The sequence below is a fragment of the Schistocerca piceifrons genome, chromosome 3 (genome assembly GCF_021461385.2).
Source record: "Schistocerca piceifrons isolate TAMUIC-IGC-003096 chromosome 3, iqSchPice1.1, whole genome shotgun sequence".
Lineage (NCBI taxonomy): Eukaryota > Metazoa > Arthropoda > Insecta > Orthoptera > Acrididae > Schistocerca > Schistocerca piceifrons.
The window spans coordinates 731,921,875-731,944,009 of NC_060140.1; the positions used below are offsets into that span (position 1 = coordinate 731,921,875).

The window sequence follows — 22,135 nt, forward strand, 5'->3', positions numbered from 1 at the left end:
TGGGTTGATTTGACAACTCTCATCTGGCGTCTAGGATACCACATATGGCCCACATCTCACGAGTGCCGAAGGCGATGGCCAAAGGATTTGGCTATTTCGTGAGTATGGATCTTATCCATAAAGTGTATTATGATACACTTACTCTTCTCCCTCTGGAAGGACGCCTTGATCTTGCCAACGTATGTGTTAGAGTAGCTGCCCTCTATGTCTGCACGATGCTTAAGTTGTGGTCCCACTATTTGAGTGGTTTCTCAGGAGCCACGACTGATGAACTTGCTCCTCTCTCCCGAGTGCCGCCCATTACAATATCGTACATTTCTACTTCCCTCTCGCACTTCAAGAATTTTTTCATTGAATGCAGTTATGTCCATGCAACTTGCCTCGTACCAGGACTCCTACTGCATGTGTCACTTATCGCCTAATGATGAGGGGTCATAATCCAGAACATGGTGGAGATCTGATATCCTGAGACCAACTGGCCACTTGGTTAAAATCAAATGGCTCTGAGCACTATGGGACTCAACTGCTGTGGTCATCAGTCCCCTAGAACTTAGAACTACTTAAACCTAACTACCTAAGGACACCACACACATCCATGCCCGAGGCAGGATTCGAACCTGCGACCGTAGCAGTCGCACGGTTCCGGACTGCGCGCCTAGAACCGCGAGACCACCGCGGAACTGGCCCCTTGTGTGGCATTCTGTGCACCATAGCATTCTCGCCACGGAGGCTTGTGCGAACTGGTCTCTGGCTGTCAGACAGAAACATGTGATACAATTCCATCTACATGCCATTAGTATGGCAGAATCTCCGCTTTGCGCACAGTGTCACGCATTTGACGCAGATGAACGTCCATTGGTGTGTGCCCCTTCTGTAGAGATGTGTCGTGATAATGAAAATACTTACTTTTCTGTTTGGTGTTGCTCTACACACTGTTCCGCCACAGTTGCTTCTGCTGGTGGATGAGACTTTTTTCCCGGACTTGAAGAGAAACGCAGTCAATTGGATTAAAGGACAATCTGTTCAGTAATTGTTTCAAAGGACAGATGTGTTGTGTAGAGAAGAACTCTTCGTGTTCAAATAACTTACGGGTTTGCTGCCGGATGACGTCGTCGAACACCGCCGATATTTCGACAGGAGCACACCCTGCCATTCTTAAGGCACAAATGCAAGGAAGAAGAAGTGTGCAAGCAAATTTAACACCTCGATTCACAGCGAAACAAGGAAGACACCACACACAGAACAAGTGTCAACACAACCAAAGATAACCAACATCAGAAATATCGATAGTGACTATTAATCAGGAGGTGAGGTAGCACTAATTCTGTCCCTCTGTTTTTTGATGAGAGACAGTGCCTGATTCCAAGCAGCATTTAAACAAAATCCACCATCTCTGTTAATAAGGTTGCTTGATAGTCTGATTTCAACAGCTTCCTTAATAACACTATCCCAATAGCTGGACGTACAAGCCAGAATCTCCGTGTTGTTGTTCTGGCTTGCACGGCAGCAAACCCGTAAGTTATTTGAACATTCAGTTCGCCGCAAAATGTTAAGGTCTCGCAACTTTTCGTGTGCTTTATTGAACAAAAAGAATTTCCTAATAATTTCAGCATTTCTTCTCTCGCCTTCCCCTTTACCTCTTCTGCCTTACCCTTTTCTGCTCCTCGTTTTATCTGCCCATTACAAAACTGCGCTCCTACAGGAAAGTCGCCCAGGCCCTGCTTTCTGGGCCGGTCCTCACCTAGAGCGTAGGCGAGGCTGACGGCGGACTGCTGCAGGGCGTAGACGGAGCCGAAGCGGTCGCCGGCGAGGCGCGCCAGCAGCGGCACCAGCGCGGCGTCGACGGCGCCGATGCCGAGCCCCAGGCCCAGGTGCGGCGCCAGCAGCTGCAGCAGGCTGCGCGCGCTCGCCACCTGCGGGTGCCAGGCAGAGAGAGACCGCACTAGCTGGCTGTACGGCGCGCACCACTCACCGTGCCCGGCTAAGGCCGGTATTACACTATCAAATTTCTTTGTCAAAAATCTCTGTCAAAGATATTTGATGGTGTAATAGGGAACTTTGTCAAATGTCGTCCAATGCTTGATCAAATCTAGGGCCTCGCTGTAGATTTGATCAAAGAAGTCGCTTGTCTTCTGTTCACTGCAATGTCACATGTTACCACATGGAGCGCTAGCATCGCTGCAGCGTTCTGCAGTCTGTAGTGCTTTTATAAACATTGACGGTAAATACAATTGCTGTGTGCCGACAACTACAAAATTAATAGAGATGAATGAAGCTGATGAGGCGATTTACAACGTGAGGCACCCTGAATACAAAAATAGATTAAGAAGATTGGAGACGAGACCTGACCTGACCTGACCTGACATAACCTAACCTAACCTAATCCTCTCCTGTAGCAAGGAATCGGAGTGTTACAATGAGCCTGTCTTCTGCAGATGTAGCAGTTCTTAAGTGAATATTGTGCTTTGTGATATGAGGATACACTTCACTGAGCACATACAGAAATGTATGCTCATCCATTCTTAAGTAATTGATGTACGACTTGACGTCCTCCACTGTAAGCTCACTTAACAAGTTTCGTTGAATGCTTTTATCGTGTCGTCGTAAAACCCACGGCGTCACGCAGGTATGTTACCTTTTTTTCCCCGCTTCTCTACCGCATGTGCACACAGTGCAATTGTGGTACATGCAACTGCTGCGTTTAATAACAAGTTGTTGTTGTCAGCCATCTTGAACTTTGACGAAAAATATGACAGTGTAATACCCCTTCTAGCGCTACGTCAAAGATCTTTGTCAAATATATTTGACGGAATATTTGATCACATCTTTGATTAAATCTTTGACAAAGAAATTTGATAGTGTAATACCGGCCTAAGCGCAAATTGAGATGCATATAGCACGTGTACGTGACATGACATGACATGATATGGCACTACCGCGCAATACACACGATCCGCACGTGCCATTCAGGTCCTGTGCTTATTGAGACACGCACACATTCTTTACACGTGCCAGTTGGCGACGCTCTACGCTGACAGAATCGAAGCGCGCCCACCCTGTAATCTTTCTCAAACGATTTTACAGAAACCAGTAAAAATATTTGATTGTTGCTTACTTGTGGCGTTATATGTCAGCTTCGTGGTGAAGTGCCCATCATCTCGCTAATGGTCATACTTATTGTGATATATCCATTTAAGTAAGACACTGCAAAAAATTTGAAAAGTTTGTAACGAAAAATAGTGCTCGTTATGATTTTTCTTGTTTAGTGTGTATTACACAATATGTTGCTGTCTACGAAATTTAACCAAGATATTGAATTTTTCTTTAGACTTGGGAGGAGGGCTCTGTCTACATCCGATGTCAAGAAAAAGGACTGTACGTGGCACGTTCACTCCAGATCCCACGCCCGCGAGAATGAAATTTTCATAACATCCCTCATATCTCCTAAACCGCTTGAGACATCGAAACGAGATTTTGGCGTATGATAGTACCCAAGAAGGAGAGCATTCTGCCATATTGTTAGCACACAGAACTTTCTTATGTATAGCGATATATAGTTTTTCTTCACTCTAGTGAGAGCATTTTTTAAGAGTCACCGATAGCTACTGGAAAGAGAATTTCCTACTATGAAAATAAACATGAAATTTCTCCTCTTATGTTACTGCAAACCGACATAATTATGTTTTCTGTAAGCTATTGATCAGCCTGGTCGCCTACTGCTTGATTGATGAGACACCCTGCAAGCAATAGCTGCTGCAAGATGAGTTTGTGCAAATTATACTGTGTTTTGGTAAAAGAGGAACAATTAAACCTGTCAACAATAGAAATGTAGCCGTAAATGATGATCGTTCTTCGAATGAGGAAAGGTTAACAATTCACACAAAAATGGTCAAGTCTGTTGCTATTTTGGTTGAACAACCCATCATATTTTTAACGTCGAACGACTGGAGTGGAAACCTACTACTAAAGGGTTTTATTCGTGTTCTTCATCTGAACAATATTTAAAAAATGATGAGCGTACCGTTTAGGCGAAGTGACGCGCACGTGCGTGATTATGGTTACTCACCTACGCTTGCCAAATTGGAAATTTGTGATTCGCGAATAGAATAGTTGTTTCTGCGGAAAGTAAACAACGATGGGCAGTGTACTGTCAGCAGCTGACAATAATGCGCGCAACAGAAATATGGAAGCTAGCCAGGTGTGCTTGTGTTGGAAAGATTTCACATAGTTTGACAAAGCATAATCATGAATATAGGCCTGCATTGTCAGCTATACATTCAGTAAGTTAAATATGTCATATCAGCAGACTATTCCAGAATACTCATACTTTTCGAATGATACCGACCGCATTCTTCATTTGCGTAGCCTGTTAAGCAATTAGTTCATCGATAACGGTACCATGTATGCAATCATTGAACGCTTTCTCTCTACGCTGTGCACCTATTAAAATATTGTGATTCAGGGGGGCTCCTCGACACTTTCTAGCTTGTATGTATTGTGTATTAAACCGGGAACATAGAAACCTCGGAGAGGCATCGTCCCGCCGTACCCCTCAGTGATTCACAGCCCCACAACAGGCCACAGCAGTCAACACCCCCCTCCCCCCCTCCCACACCCGGGGAACGCCACATACCAGACGAGTGTAACCCCATATGTTTGTATGGCAGAATAATGATGGCGTACGCGTACGGCATAACTGAGGCGGAATAACGAGAACCAGCCCGCATTCGCCGAGGTAGATGGAAAACCGGCATAAAAACCATCCACAGGCTGGCCGGCACACCGGACCTCGACACTAATCCTTAGGACCGGCACGCCTTCCCGCTCGGGAAGCAGTGCGTTAGACCGCTCAGATAGTGGGGCGGCCATTTCTAGCTTACAGTGAAAATGTGATGTTTGCATGCATGTAGTATAAAATCTCTTATTACATTCATATCCAAGTAATCACAGTGTCACTCATATACACTACTGGCCATTAAAATTGCTACACCAAGAAGAAATGCAGATGATAAACGGGTATTCATTCGACAAATATATTATGCTAGAACTGACGTGTGATTACATTTCCACGCAATTTGGGTGCATAGATCCCGAGAAATCAGTACCCAGAACAACCACCTCCGGCCGTAATAACGGCCTTGACACGGCTGGGCATTGAGTCAAACAGAGCTTGGATGGCGTGTACAGATACAGCTGCCTATGCAGCTTCAACACGATACCACATTTCATCAAGAGTAGTGACTGGTGTATTGTGAAGAGCCAGTTGCTCGGCCACCATTGACCACTCGTTTTCATTTGGTGAGAGATCTGGAGAATGTGCTGGCCAGGGTAGCAGTCGAACATTTTCTGTATCCAGAAAGGCCCGTACAGGACCTGCAACATGCGTTCATACATTGTCCTGCTGAAATGTAGGGTTTCGCAGGGATCGAATGAAGGGTAGAGCCATGGGCCGTAACACATCTGAAATGTAACGTCCACTGTTCAAAGTGCCGTCAGTGCGAACAAGAGGTGGCCGAGACGTGTAACCGATGGCACCCCATACCATCACGCTGGGTGATACGCCAGTATGGCAATGACGAATACACGCTTCCAATGTGCGTTCACCCCGATGTCGCCAAACACGGATGCGACCATCATGGTGCTGTAAACAGAACCTGGATTCATCCGAAAAATGACGTTTTGCCATTCGTGCACCCAGGTTCGTCTTTGAGTACACCAATGCAGGCGCTCCTGTCTCTGATGCAGCGTCACGGGTAACCGCAGCCATGGTCTCCGAGCTGATAGTCCATGCTGCTGCAAACGTCGTCGAACTATTCGTGCAGATGGTTGTTGTCTTGCAAACGTCCCCATCTGTTGGCTCGGGGATCGAGACGTGGCTGCACGATCCTTTACAGCCATGCGGATAAGATGCCTGCCATCTCGACTGCTAGTGATACGAGGCCGTTGGGATCCAGCACGGCGTTCCGTATTACGCTCCTGAACCCACCGATTCCATATTCTGCTAACAGTCATTGGATCTCGACCAACGCGAGCAGCAACGTCGCGATACGATAAACCGCAATCGCGATAGGCTACAATCCGACCTTTATCATAGTCGGAATCGTGATCGTACGCATTTCTCCTCCACAGACGAGGCATCACAACAACGTTTCACTAGGCAACGCGGGTCAGCTGCTGTTTGTGTATGAGAAATCGGTTGGAAACTTTCCTCATGTCAGCACGTTGTAGGTGTCGCCACCGGCGCCAACCTTGTGTGACTGCTCTGAAAAGCTAATCATCTGTATATCACAGCATCTTCTTCCTGTCGGTTAAATTTCGCGTCTGTAGCATCTCATCTTCGTGGTGTAGCAATTTGAACGGCCAGTAGTGTACTTCAGATCTTTGACGACTTTTAGCAGGGTCACAAAGGCTATACATCTATGGAAATTTTCACTTTTCGAATTTTTGTATCTGTTCGCACAGAAATGGCAGCATAAGCAGCACGTAGACTACCTTGTTTCACTGTATAATATTTTAAGTCTCGGGTCTTACTTCTTGATCGCGTGATTTTATAACACTATTTCACTCCTATTTCACTACCCTCACGATGGATTGACTGTCCCTTCTTGCAATTTGAAGACATTGTGTAGGCAGAAGATACAATCTCAGCGGCAAATAGCTTACCAGTAATTGAATTGTGCATTGTTCTTGATAAAAGGAAAATAGTAACAGAATTAAACAGAAAAGCTATGTAGATATAAATAACTGAAAAATATAATGAATCAATGAAAAAAGATCGAGAGGTTAAATGGCGAAAAACGAAACACTACTCAATTGACAATAAAGTTCAGTAATAAGACAATAGTTTTTGGGCAGCCAAAACTACCAATGGCCATGTGGGGATTGTCTGAGGGAGCATACGCAAGGACTGGTTTCCCGCTACCCGCCTCACCCCCTCCGGTTGTGCTAGTGTGACGCGTGGTGCGAGGAACTGTGCCGCAACCACAACGCCGCGCGACCTTCTAACGCCGGAAGTGCATATCCTCCTATTTCCATCTATTGTACTATAAATTTTTTCCTTATGTTGTTACCTGAAGATATGACATTTCTGTGTCTATATATTGTAATTGTTTTACTATATATGTATACAGGGTGTTTCAAAAATGACCGGTATATTTGAAACGGCAATAACAACTAAACGAGCAGCGATAGAAATACACCGTTTGTTGCAATATGCTTGGGACAACAGTAGATTTTCAGGCAGACAAACTTTCGAAATTACAGTAGTTACAATTTTCAACAACAGATGGCGCTGCGGTCTGGGAAACTCTATAGTACGATATTTTCCACATATCCACCATGCGTAGCAATAATATGGCGTAGTCTCTGAATGAAATTACCCGAAACCTTTGACAACGTGTCTGGCGGAATGGCTTCACATGCAGATGAGATGTACTGCTTCAGCTGTTAAATTGTTTCTGGATTCTGGCGGTACACCTGGTCTTTCAAGTGTCCCCACAGAAAGAAGTCACAGGGGTTCATGTCTGGCGAATACTCATGTCTGCCCAATCCACGCCGCCTCCTGTATGTTTGGGATAGCCCAAAGCAATCACACGGTCATCGAAATATTCATTCAGGAAATTAAAGACGTCAGCCGTGCGATGTGGCCGGGCACCATCTTGCATAAACCACGAGGTGTTTGCAGTGTCGTCTAAGGCAGTTTGTACCGCCACAAATTCACGAAGAATGTCCAGATAGCGTGATGCAGTAATCGTTTCGGATCTGAAAAATGGGCCAATGATTCCTTTGAAAGAAATGACGGCCCAGACCAGTACTTTTTGAGGACGCAGGGACGATGGGACTGCAACATGGGGCTTTTCGGTTCCCCATATGCGCCAGTTCTGTTTATTGACGAAGCCGTCCAGGTAAAAATAAGCTTCGTCAGTAAACCAAATGCTGCCCACATGCATATCGCCGTCATCAATCCTGTGCACTATATCGTTAGCGAATGTCTCTCGTGCAGCAATGGTAGCGGCGCTGAGGGGTTGCCGCGTTTGAATTTTGTATGGATAGAGGTGTAAACTCTGGCGCATGAGATGATACGTGGACGTTGGCGTCATTTGGACCGCAGCTGCAACACAGCGAACGGAAACCCGAGGCCGCTGTTGGATCATCTGCTGCACTAGCTGCGCGTTGCCCTCTGTGGTTACCGTATACGGTCGCCCTACCTTTCCAGCATGTTCATCCGTCACGTTCCCAGTCCATTGAAATTTTTCAAACAGATCCTTTATTGTATCGCTTTTCAGTCCTTCGGCTACATTAAACCTCCGTTGAAAACTTCGTCTTGTTGCAACAACACTGTGTTCTAGGCGGTGGAATTCCAACACCAGAAAAATCCTCTGTTCTAAGGAATAAACCATGTTGTCTACAGCACACTTGCACGTTGTGAACAGCACACGCTTACAGAAGAAAGACGACATACAGAATGGCGCACCCACAGACTGCGTTGTCTTCTATATCTTTCACATCACTTGCAGCGCCATCTGTTGTTGAAAATTGTAACTACTGTAATTTCGAAAGGTTGTCCGCCTGAAAATGTACTGTTGTCCGAAGCATATTGCAACAAACGGTGTATTTCTATCGCTGCTCGTTTAGTTTTTAGTGCCGTTTCAAATATACCGTTCATTTTTGAAACACCCTATATATATATATATATATATATATATATATATATATATATATATATATATATGTCGATGTATATTTGGTTTGTTTTGAAAATACTACACTCCTGGAAATGGAAAACAGAGCACATTGACACCGGTGTGTCAGACCCACCATACTTGCTCCGGACACTGCGAGAGGGCTGTACAAGCAATGATCACACGCACGCCACAGCGGACACACCAGGAACCGCGGTGTTGGCCGTCGAATGGCGCTAGCTGCGCAGCATTTGTGCACCGCCGCCGTCAGTGTCAGCCAGTTTGCCGTGGCATACGGAGCTCCATCGCAGTCTTTACACCGGTAGCATGCCGCGACAGCGTGGACGTGAACCGTATGTGCAGTTGACGGACTTTGAGCGAGGGGTATAGTGGGCATGCGGGAGGCCGGGTGGACGTACCGCCGAACTGCTCAACACGTGGGGCGTGAGGTCTCCACAGTACATCGATGTTGTCGCCAGTGGTCGGCGGAAGGTGCACGTGCCCGTCGACCTGGGACCGGACCGCAGCGACGCACGGATGCACGCCAACACCGTAGGATCCTACGCAGTACCGTAGGGGACCGCACCGCCACTTCCCAGCAAATTAGGGATACTGTTGCTCCTGGGGTATCGGCGAGGACCATTCGCAACCGTCTCCATGAAGCTGGGCTACGGTCCCGCACACCGTTAGGCCGTCTTCCGCTCACGCCCCAACATCGTGCAGCCCGCCTCCAGTGGTGTCGCGACAGGCGTGAATGGAGGGACGAATGGAGACGTGTCGTCTTCAGCGATGAGAGTCGCTTCTGCCTTGGTGCCAATGATGGTCGTATGCGTGTTTGGCGCCGTGCAGGTGAGCGCCACAATCAGGACTGCATACGACCGAGGCACACAGGGCCAACACCCGGCATCATGGTGTGGGGAGCGATCTGCTACACTGGCCGTACACCACTGGTGATCGTCGAGGGGACACTGAATAGTGCACGGTACATCCAAACCGTCATCGAACCCATCGTTCTACCATTCCTAGACCGGCAAGGGAACTTGCTGTTCCAACAGGACAACGCACGTCCGCATGTATCCCGTGCCACCCAACGTGCTCTAGAAGGTGTAAGTCAACTACCCTGGCCAGCAAGATCTCCGGATCTGTCCCCGATTGAGCATGTTTGGGACTGGATGAAGCGTCGTCTCACGCGGTCTGCACGTCCAGCACGAACGCTGGTCCGACTGAGGCGCCAGGTGGAAATGGCATGGCAAGACGTTCCACAGGACTACATCCAGCATCTCTACGATCGTCTCCATGGGAGAATAGCAGCCTGCATTGCTGCGAAAGGTGGATATACACTGTACTAGTGCCGACATTGTGCATGCTCTGTTGCCTGTGTCTATGTGCCTGTGGTTCTGTCAGTGTGATCATGTGATGTATCTGACTCCAGGAATGTGTCAATAAAGTTTCCCCTTCCTGGGACAATGAATTCACGGTGTTCTTATTTCAATTTCCAGGAGTGTATTTGTATTTTTATGCTGGGTCTTGCCTAGGGAAAACTATGCTATCGAACGATTACATCAATAGGTCATGTGGGGAACCAAAGTGTTTCGGATCTTTGGTAGTGTTAACTCTGCCGCGTGGAGCGCGGGCAGATGGAGTCTGGCAGGAGTAGGGCGGTGGAGCAGGTGTGATGAGTGACGCTGCCGCGAGTTGCCACACTTTCGGGCTTTGGCAGGATGTAATTGCGCTCGACTTGCTGTGATAGTTTCTGACACGGTGTCGCGGACGGGAAGCATTAGCTGGCGCACATCAAGAGCGCGTTTCGCCTGGTGACCGTGTCGAGAAGAAGGCGCGCTAACATCCAGCTTCTGCAACAGTGACGGCCGACAATGAGTGACTGTCGCCACCTCCTCGACCGACGACTTCAAAGCTTCAGTCAACCAACAAGGAAGTCTGGAAACACGTAAAGTTTTAGCACTGTATGGCAGACATCAGCTTTTCAAACTGTTCCATTTGCCTCACAAAATTACAGCAACTTAGCATGAACCTTTGTTGCTCATTGTCCCAATTGCATTACCAAGCAGGGTCCCTTCCTTTTCCGGAATGAACCCGAGTGTCGTTGAAATTCAAACGCCAACATTAAAGTAATATCATTCCATTTCACTGCTTTAATTTCAAAGTTCAGTTAAAGTATTCGTAACTGGCTACAATATTTAGATTACACAAGCACAAATTAAGAGTGCGAGTTTTGTTACCATATTTTAGCTTACCTGTGACTGTAGCTCAGCTTGGTACGTACTAAATTTTTCTAGTGTTAATTGTTCAAAATTATTTGATTCGACTTCAAAGTTAAATCTCTTATTTCTAAAATGCGTAGATTGAAGTAGCTTTTGAAATGATTGTTGTGGTAGCCCAAGACTAACCTTATTTTATTGAATTTCGTAGTGCTTCAGAAACAAAGTTCACGATTAATTGCAGTCACTAAATTAATTTTCAATTTTCCGGTTTTATTAATTCTTTTACTAAATTAAGTCAGAGTGTAGCGAAATTTATTACTTCTTACAAACGTTCAGTTTTAACACAACACGTGTCAACCTTCAGTTGCCACGCTTTTAGTGCTAATTGTATGTGCAATAGCCTTTCTTTTCAGTTATTATAGTAGTTGTCCATAGGACTGGCGACTGTAATTTTTCCCAAATCTCAAGTATCTAATTAACACCAGTTAATTGTTAACGTAACGACCGCACATTTACTTTCTTTATTAACTTAACCCCTTTTCAAAATTAATTTCCACCAGTTTCATTCGCATTTTTCCTTTCATTTAGATGTAACCCTTCCTCCCTCTTTACCGAGAGATTAACTTTTCCATTAGGTACACGCAGTTCAATTTTTACTGTCATTGAGGTCGATAAGTGAGGGGGAGGTTACAACCTGTCGCACGTGCGTGCAGCGTCACCATCGCGTCACGTCCCAATTTGCCGGTCGCATTTGACCCTGCTGAGTTAACAGTAATGCGGACTGCGCTGCGCCGCGCCACACGCGCTACATGCGTCTCAATTTGCGCTCTCAAAGTGCGGGTGCCAGGAAGAGACCAGCTAGCTGTACGGCGTGCGGGTTCGCAGTGGCGCTTCCCGGTCGGCCGCGTGGCACTCACCATGACGCAGGAGACGCCGACCAGGAAGAGCGCGGCGAGCGCGACGCGGCTGCGGCCCACCCGCAGCGCCAGCTCGCCGCACAGGTTGGTGGCCAGCAGGTAGCCCAGGCTGTCCGGCACGAACACCGTGCCCAGCTGCCACTTCTGCAACAGCCCGGGGCGCGCGAGTCGTGTGAAGTTAGCACCCCTTTTTCGAGAAATATGCATTTTTTTCACAGTTCTTGCTAGATGTGCCATAGTTCTAGAGTTCTTTGCACAAAATTTCAATAGTTCTGCAGAATGTAACGAAGAAAACAACAATACTCGAAAAAATTTCGTATCGAAAACATTCTTTGTCAATTTCCGCAAAGTATAAATAAGTACAAGAGTTCTGAGCACAGTTCTGAACAGAACTCCATGAGTTCTATGGAAAATCCCAGTAACATTTTTTTGTGCAGCTAATGGTTTACGAGATAACTGCAATTTAAGGAGAAAATCTTTTCACTTACTGTGAAGTTGGCACCCATTTTTCAGAAATGTATATTTTTTCAGAGTTCTTGATTGATATGAAATAGTTCTAGAGTTCTTTGTACAAAACTTGAATAGTTCTGCAGAATTTTGCGAAGAAAACAACGATTTTCGAAAAAATTTTCGTATCGAAAACATTCTTTGCCAATTTTCACAAATTGTAAGTAAGTACAACAGTTCTGAGCACAGTTCTGAACAGAACTCCAAGAGTTCTATCGAAAATCCAAATAACATTTTTTGTGCAGCTAGTAGTTTACGAGATAATTGCAATTTACGGAGAAAATCTTTTCACTTACTGTGAAGTTGGCACCCTTTTTTTCAGAAATGTATATTTTTTTCAGAGTTCTTGATAGATATGCCATAGTTCTAGAGTTCTTTGTACAAAATTTCAATATTTCTGCAGAATTTAGAGAAGAAAGCAACAATACTCGAAAACATTTTCGTATCGAAAACATTCTTTGTCAATTTTCGCAGAAATTAAACTTGTACAACAGTTCTGAGGACAGTTCTGAACAGAACCCCAAGAGTTCTATCGAAGACCCGAATAACATTTTTCTATGGCGATAATAGTCTGAGATAAATTGATTTAATGTGGGACACACTTTCTCTACAGAAAATATAAATATACTCGTACAACAGTTCTGATGACAGTTCTATCGAAAATCCTAGTAGCATTTTTTTGTACAGGTAATAGATTAAGTGGTAATTGCAACTAAATTAAGAACTCCATCAGAGATCCTACTGTGAAGCTGGCACCCCTTTTTTCAGAAATATATATTTTTTTCAGGGTTCTTGATAGATAAGTCATAGTTCTGGAGTTCTTTGAACAAAATTTCAATAGTTCTGTAGAATTTAGCGAAGAAAACAACAGTACTCGTGGAAACCATTTTTTGTCGATTTTCGCAAAAAGTAAATTCGTGCAACAGTTCTGAAGACAGTTCTGAACAGAGCCCGAATAGTTCTATCGAAAATCCAAATAACATTTTTTTGTGCAGCTAATAGTTTGCGAGATAATTGTAATTTAAGGAGAAAATCTTTTCACTTACTGTGAAGTTGGCACCCTTTTTTCAGAAATGTATATTTTTTTCAGAGTTCTTGATAGATATGGCATAGTTCTAGAGTTCTTTGTACAAAATTTCAATAGTTCTGCAGAATATAGCGAAGAAAACAACAATGTATAACATAGCTGATTCAGGAACCCTTTCCTTCTGATACAATTCTTACTGTTGCCACAAAAAATGACTTATGAATAGATTCCAACCGCATTGATCATTACAAAAATATAACCATTGACCAGCGGCGCACATTTCTTGCAGCGTTGTACAAAGCATTCAGCTTATCCGCTGTGAAAATACGGCACTTAACGCTATTGTAACATTTTCGATGGATGGCTTCCATTTATCTAGTGTCAGCATCTATCGAATTATCTTCATGCAAACGTGATGCCAGGATCACACACTCCCCCTTTTTAGGTATGGAGGAAACTAGAGCTCAGTCTTATGGAAGCCAAATAAGGAACTGTGGGCAGCCCTTCTTTTACTGATAGCAAACTCTAGAGAAATCTCACGGTTGTTTTCTTCATCGTGCCAACAAAAGAAAAATTCTCCCTTCGTAGCTCTATTATCATTCCAGTACTAGTAAACCAGTTGTCCGCTTTCACATTTCGACCTGACTGATATGTAGGTTTTCACAGTCACAGAACAACATCAAAATGTTTATTGCTCAGTTGGTAAATCCTTCTGGTTGCAACACAGCGTATATTTCCAAATTGTACAGGTAAAAGTCTTAAGAATCCACAAAAGCATAGATTTTAAATCCATACTTGTTTGTTTTGATAGGTACATACTGGCAAAAACTGTACCTTCCACAGAATCCTTCCAGCTTCTTGTCTACTGTAACATTTTCTCCAAGGGTATAAGATTTCTGGTAGTTGCGTACAAACACAGTAAATATTTCCCGAATTGCTGTTAGCTTGTCTAATTGTCTCCTTTCATTACGAATAGCGCGACTGTAAAATCTAAGGCACTCCACAATAAATTTGAAACGTTTTATGTTCATTTGCGAGGTGAAATTTTTCAGTGCCATCCCCGTCAGTTCCACACAGATATTCCAGGCTTTATCTGTTGCTTTTGTTAACAAGAATTAAATACAAGAGACTGATTAAGGCTTTCAGTTCAATAACATCTATTGATTTTACCCGTCTCTTACGCTGAAATGAAGCTTTAATGCTCTCAAAATGCTGATTGAAGTACAAAACTACAATAGACAAATATCATCTATGAGGCAATTACAGCATCACAAAGGCTACTTTGGCTGCGCCTATTGGTCCAAGTAAATTTCGAATAATATTATCCTCTTCGAACTATATGCTTTGGATTTCTTCAGCATGATCAAGTACATCCCACTTAAATTAATAAAATACAAATTAATAAAATTCCTATAAAATAACGCAACCTGGTACAGTGTATTAATTTGATATTTGACGTTCAGACAGCGGACACTAACGGTTAAACAGTTCAAACAGAATTTAAGTGCATTTTACATTCTGGATTAGCTTTGTACTACTTACTACGTTGATAAACAAATAAATTAATTGCTGAAATGAAATACGAAAGGGCACAGTGGATAAAAACGAGCAATCAGCTCATATCTCATCAAGAGAGGATTAGCGTCGATACTGAATCATACAACAATGAAAGGCATACAGAGAAAGGAAGCTGTAACGAGAGGGCGCCAGTGCTACCAGTTGTTGACAAGTAATTTACAGAATCACACAACAATGGAAGGCATACGGAGAAGGGAAGCTGTTAACGAGAAGGCGCCAATACTGCAAATTGTTGAAAAGTAATTTACAGAAAATTTCGACATGTATCAATTTGAACAGATGGGGCCGTTGGAAGGATAATGAAAACTATGATAGTCCCTGAGACCTCTCAAGACCAAAAAATAATAAACAAAGCACAGCAACAATGCAAAAGTCGTGGCACTACATCTAGAAACAATGAACACTTGAACTGCGTCTTTTAAACAATCAGCAAGTTACGTAAGCGTAGCAGTTACAATAGAGGTAGCATCAAAGCTTCTCGCGGTAGCATCAAAGCTAATGACAACAACAGCTGCACTTTTTGGGTGCCATGCGTCGTGTGAAGCCGCCCGCCGGCGCTGCTTTTCGCTCCTTGATCTGCCCCTAATGACTAAACGTAACAATACTACTCACACTCATGGGAATAATAATTGTGCTCGTTCAGTCAGAGCTCTTGTGCAGTCGGTGCTTGTTGTGCAGTCGGTGCTGTTGTGTAAGTGATATTTATGAACCGTAATACCCATAAAAATGTACAATCTACCAGAATTGTAACGTCTTCTCAGCATGGAGGAATTTAAAGTAATCGATGATAGAGACATTCAGTTAACTCCGTCTCATCCGACCTTCCAAAAACTGTCCGATGCCATGACCGACATCGGCTCGAAAATGTCTTCAAACATATTTACAAAACAATTAAAGAAGATCGTCATGATCTGCTTACTTTTGTTAGAAACACTTTCAGACTGGAATGTTTCGTTGAAGAAAAAGACGACGACAGCAAAGATGAGTCGTGGAATGTTTTTCGTTTTTCGTGCTACAAGGACATGACGAAGGAATTCGACTTACTACTGTCAGCAGAAAAATGGTCTACCATAAAACCAAAAAAGAGGAAACTTGGAAAGCCTTAAAACTGGAAATAGGGAAATGGACCGATTTGATGGCTGACAAAATTTATGAACATCACAAAATTCCATCTGCCTTTTCTTTCAAATACGCGAAAGTGTGTGAAAGTTCAAGTTCAAAGTACTTCTTGAAGATCAAAGGAAGATGTACAGAACGCGGAGCCACTTTCGAAGGGATTGCTCTGAAGATGCAAAAAAAAAAAAAAAAGGACAACGACATTATTCTGAAGTGCAGACTTTCAAACTTTTCAGACGATAGAAATCACCTGAAAAGAAGACAACTTCGTGGCACGAGAAGACAACAGGTAGCTGATAAATTGGTTGATAACAGGATTCCTGCAGCTCTTTGGCGAAATTAAGCGAAAAATATGTCTTTCGGTGACATGATTCCTCCAAATTTACCAAATGCTGATCTCTTGAGATAGGCTAAAGAATAGGAAAGGGACAAACGATTTGGTATAATAACTAGTATGCCTATTGAAAACTTGCAAATCGCAAAATATACAACCCATCGGAACGAAATTTATGCAATCGGATTGGACCCATTTTTCTGTATATATTGGCTGAAAGATCAAAGTCAGTTGCACAAATACTGTCATCAAATCAATAGCAGTGTATACGATTCAGTAGATGCTAGAGGTGGCGTTGCATTTCGAGTTATTTCACGATTTGAGGATCTATCAAACAGGGCTGACTGTGTGGAAATTAAGTCAAACTACATATACCTGTATCAGTACATGTGCATCCGCGAAGTAAACGTCACTAGTAAAGATCCAAATATCGTCAATGGATCATCAATCAGTTGCCCAACTTATCAGATGATATCCTCTAGGCATGACTCATCATTCTTGTCATTTTTCTTTATGCAATTCATCAGATCTGGAGCTCCCAGACCAAAAATCATGGTACCTGATTTTGGTAAGGCTTTGTTGCTTGCCATTTCTAGAGCAATTTGTATAGGTGATATAGTCATATTGTTTTGCATGAAAGAATAATTCTACCCTCGTGTTGTTTGAGGATAGATTTAAACTATTTTATGGTCATGATTTCGAGGTGGAAATGCTTCTCAAGAGGTAAATCTCAAGTCAAACAACTTTATCTTTGAGTTTTGGCCCATATTTACATGGTGACAGATTTTCGTGATATTGAAAGTGCTTTGCGCTCACTTTTGGCTGTTGCGTTGAGTGAACATCTTGGTACTGATGAGTACAGTCAAGAATATTCATCAATGGAACATCAGTACCACCTTGATAACATTATCAGAGGTGGTCCACGTCATTCATATATTGAAGTAAAGAAAGATGATGACAAGAAAACTGATGATGTTGAAAACAACGATGACTGTCTTTTGGAATCAATTTTGAACTCTAAGGTATCTACTGCAAACGCGTGGATTGATAGGGCAAAACGTATCTACAATGAAGCTGAAGTCATTGCGAATCAGACTAAGGATGACAATCTCTTTGATGTGAATCTGTACAACATTCCTAATGCTGCAGAGATGCTGAAAGAGTTGATGTATTATATACCACTGTGGACAGCTGTGATGTATCCTTCTTTCCATATTCCTCTATCCATTCGTTCGTCAGCAGCGACTGAAGGATAATTTTCAAAATTAAAGACAATGGGCTTTGACTTGGTTATGGAGGTCTAAAGACTATCATAAAATGCAAGAAATGTAAAGGAGAAGCAGTCGAAGAAAAGAGATTTGGATGCTACTTGATGATGGATACTAGTACAACAACTTGCCCACTAACTGAAGATCAGTTTCCTCCAAATCAAAGGAAGAAATGTGTGTTGCAAACGATCACGAAAGAAATCTTGTTGGTGCCATTCATTATAATAGCTCCATCAAACACTACACGGCATATGTCTTTGAAGGAACCTACTGGAAGCAGTAAGATGACTTGTATAAAGATGTACAGAGAGTTTCAAAAGAAACGATAATTTCTCCACACCTGTTCATGTATGTCAAGACAGGAAAGTTTTCAAATGGCAGTTACAAGACCGACGAGACGAAACAAGTAGTTCCTACATAGGAACTTTGCTTTATAAGGTAAGCAATTGCTAAAAGTCGATATCTAAATATTACAAATACAGCTCTTATGTTAATTCTTAGTATCTTTGTTTCTGGAACCACAGCCCTCCTGTTTTAGTTACTAGAATAAGAGCATTTTATGCCCTAAATTTCACATATATATTTTTCTGTACTTATTTTTCTTAGTTGTTTCACACCTCATAAATTCTATGCTTATTTATAACTGAATTCCCTACATACACTCCTGGAAATTGAAATAAGAACACCGTGAATTCATTGTCCCAGGAAGGGTAAACTTTATTGACACATTCCTGGGGTCAGATACATCACATGATCACACTGACAGAACCACAGGCACATAGACACAGGCAACAGAGCATGCACAATGTCGGCACTAGTACAGTGTATATCCACCTTTCGCAGCAATGCAGGCTGCTGTTCTCCCATGGAGACGATCGTAGAGATGCTGGATGTAGTCCTGTGGAACGGCTTGCCATGCCATTTCCACCTGGCGCCTCAGTTGGACCAGCGTTCGTGCTGGACGTGCAGACCGCGTGAGACGACGCTTCGTCCAGTCTCAAACATACTCAATGGGGGACAGATCCGGAGATCTTGCTGGCCAGGGTAGTTGACTTACACCTTCTAGAGCACGTTGGGTGGCACGGGATACATGCGGACGTGCATTGTCCTGTTGGAACAGCAAGTTCACTTACCGGTCTAGGAATGGTAGAACGATGGGTTCGATGACGGTTTGGATGTACCGTGCACTATTCAGTGTCCCCTCGACGATCACCAGTGGTGTACGGCCAGTGTAGGAGATCGCTCCCCACACCATGATGCCGGGTGTTGGCCCTGCGTGCCTCGGTCGTATGCAGTCCTGATTGTGGCGCTCACCTGCACGGCGCCAAACACGCATATGACCATCATTGGCACCAAGGCAGAAGCGACTCTCATCGCTGAAGACGACACGTCTCCATTCGTCCCTCCATTCACGCCTGTCGCGACACCACTGGAGGCGGGCTGCACGATGTTGGGGCGTGAGCGGAAGACGGCCTAACGGTGTGCGGGACCGTAGCCCAGCTTCATGGAGACGGTTGCGAATGGTCCTCGCCGATACCCCAGGAGCAACAGTATCCCTAATTTGCTGGGAAGTGGCGGTGCGGTCCCCTACGGCACTGCGTAGGATCCTACGGTGTTGGCGTGCATCCGTGCGTCGCTGCGGTCCGGTCCCAGGTCGACGGGCACGTGCACCTTCCGCCGACCACTGGCGACAACATCGATGTACTGTGGAGACCTCACGCCCCACGTGTTGAGCAATTCGGCGGTACGTCCACCCGGCCTCCCGCATGCCCACTGTACGCCCTCGCTCAAAGTCCGTCAACTGCACATACGGTTCACGTCCACGCTGTCGCGGCATGCTACCAGTGTTAAAGACTGCGATGGAGCTCCGTATGCCACGGCAAACTGGCTGACACTGACGGCGGCGGTGCACAAATGCTGCGCAGCTAGCGCCATTCGACGGCCAACACCGCGGTTCCTGGTGTGTCCGCTGTGGCGTGCGTGTGATCATTGCTTGTACAGCCCTCTCGCAGTGTCCGGAGCAAGTATGGTGGGTCTGACACACCGGTGTCAATGTGTTCTGTTTTCCATTTCCAGGAGTGTATGTATTTCCTTCTGGGTTTTAGTGTATTCCGAAGAAGATCTGTTAAGGGGACCTGTACATCACGACCTGTAGTTTTTACTGGTACTTTGAATTTAATAATGCAAGACTGTCAATAGATTCAGGAATGAAACTTTTATCAAAGAATAGGTATATAGTGAGCTCTAGGTGAAACACATTGCAAATCTGTGGAATACATTGTGCAGTGAATATTGATGTTTTTCTTACATATTGAATTACACGTAATTGTTATTTTAGGTTCAATGTACTTACACACTATTTCAAATAAAAGATAAAAAACAAATTTTATTCTTTGAATTATTACCTTGTGGAAACGGCAAACCAGTAATATTTACCAGTTTCATGTTTTGATTATTTTAAAAACAATGTATTTTAAGAGTCAATTTTTTCTCCTAATAATTTAAGAACGTAATATAACATACTGCAGCTTAAAATATTTCATCCATTGTTGAATAATGTGGTTTAGTGTGTAGGCAAGCACTTTATTATTATTCATCCATAGCTTTGTTTATGTAGCTTTAATAGTGGATGAGATACTGGTAACAGTATCTCTGTATGCAAACGCGTTGATTACAGAAAATTGAAACTAAAGATTTGTATGTCATTTTCTTCTCAATGACGACATTGCAAACCATTCCTGCTCCATAATCTTTTTGTTATCTTTCATGTCCTTTTCATTTTCTTTAGTTTTGCTTCTTTTCTTTGTTATTATGGCCTCCTTTTTCATGCTTTCAGCAGCTTTTTCAGTTTATGTGACATGTTGCCTGTCCGCCCATACCAGCACAATTTTCATGTTGTTCTTAGTTTTGATGCCTCTTCTGCTGATTGTTTTTAATCTTTACTCCATCAGGCCGGCCGGAGTGACCGAGCGGTTCTAGGCGCTTCAGTCTGGAACCACGCGAGCGCTTCGGTCGCAGGTTCGAATCCTGCCTCGGGCATGGATGAGTGTGGTGTCCTTAGGTTAGTTAGGTTTAAATAGTTCTAAGTTCTTGGGGACTGATGACCTCAGAAGTTAAGTCCCGTAGTACTCAGATGCATTTGAACCATTTTTACTCCACCATTAAAACATATTGCAACTGTTGAAACGCATTCTGATTTTGTTTTATGCCATGTAAACATTTTTCCTGCACATAAAACAGTCGACAGGTTCTTCAAAGATATTACATAAACGAGGTTCTACGGAAACTACGGCGCCCAAATTAAATGTTCAAATGTTCAAAAGTGTGTGAAATCTTATGGGACTTAACTGCTAAGGTCATAAGTCCCTAAGCTTACACACTACTTAACCTAAATTATCCTAAGGACAAACACACACACCCATGCCCGAGGGAGGACTCGAACCTCCGCCGGGACCAGCCGCACCGTCCATGACTGCAGCGCCAAGACCGCTCGGCTAATCCCGCGCGGCGCGCCCAAATTAAAAAGTGACATTTAAGCACGAGAATGACGAGGTACTGTACATGAAGTGTATATTTTTAGAATCAGGAAGAACCAGATGAATTTTATTACGTAAAACAGTAATTGTTTTGAGCTCTCATGACATCCAGGATCCACTAACAGCTAAAAATTGCCCAGGACCCTCATGGATGCAAGTTAGGTGGCAACATCACCAGACGCTAGGATACATAAAAACATGTGCTGTGTGTAACGAATAAATTTGAAATTTCTGTCAATATTGTTGCAAAATTTGTTCTAGTTAGAAAGGAAGTGTGGAAGTTTGATGAGTTACGCTACAGCGAGAGTCAAAAGTCTTTACAATGTATAGAAATGTAAGTATATTTAAATGAATATATTGTACAAACGAACTAAGTAGTATGTTTAAATCCTAATTCAGTACATGACTGATAGAGGTGTTATTATGTTGAGGGGATACAGTATTAACGTTAGCCGGCCGAAGTGGCCGAGCAGTTAAAGGCGCTGCAGTCTGGAACCGCAAGACCGCTACGGTCGCAGGTTCGAATCCTGCCTCGGGCATGGATGTTTGTGATGTCCTTAGGTTAGTTAGGTTTAACTAGTTCTAAGTTCTAGGGGACTAATGACCTCAGCAGTTGAGTCCCATAGTGCTCAGAGCCATTTGAACCATTTTTGAAGTATTAACGTTAATAAGGAGTTCGAAATTTGTAAACAAGAATCTCGTTTATTTGGTCTTCACTAATCCGGATTTCCGGCTTATCCGGATTCATATTTTGTGTCCCTTGGTATTTTTTTCTTTTTTTCTTGTAACACGAATATATGTAGTCGGTGAGGTACATAGGCTGCTTATCACTAGGCCGGTAATTTAGTCTAGCACTGAGTGATAAGGAACTCAGTGTGTGTGAATGACATTGTTTCTCAAATATTGTACCTTAATATAATGGTGTATTGGTGCCGATCAAGTAAGTTGC

At 43.6% G+C, this 22,135-nt stretch overlaps 1 protein-coding gene across 1 annotated transcript in view; it reads right to left on the reverse strand.

Moving 5' to 3' along the window:
- The window catches only part of LOC124789008 (synaptic vesicular amine transporter-like), a 135,042-nt gene that overhangs the window by 16,960 nt on the left and 95,947 nt on the right, over nucleotides 1-22,135 (reverse strand). Inside the window, exons 8-9 of the mRNA XM_047256295.1 lie at nucleotides 11,821-11,964; nucleotides 1,742-1,913 (exon numbers count right to left, since the gene is read on the reverse strand). Of these exons, the coding sequence (XP_047112251.1) occupies nucleotides 1,742-1,913; nucleotides 11,821-11,964 (316 nt within the window). The remainder of the gene's footprint in view (nucleotides 1-1,741; nucleotides 1,914-11,820; nucleotides 11,965-22,135) is intronic.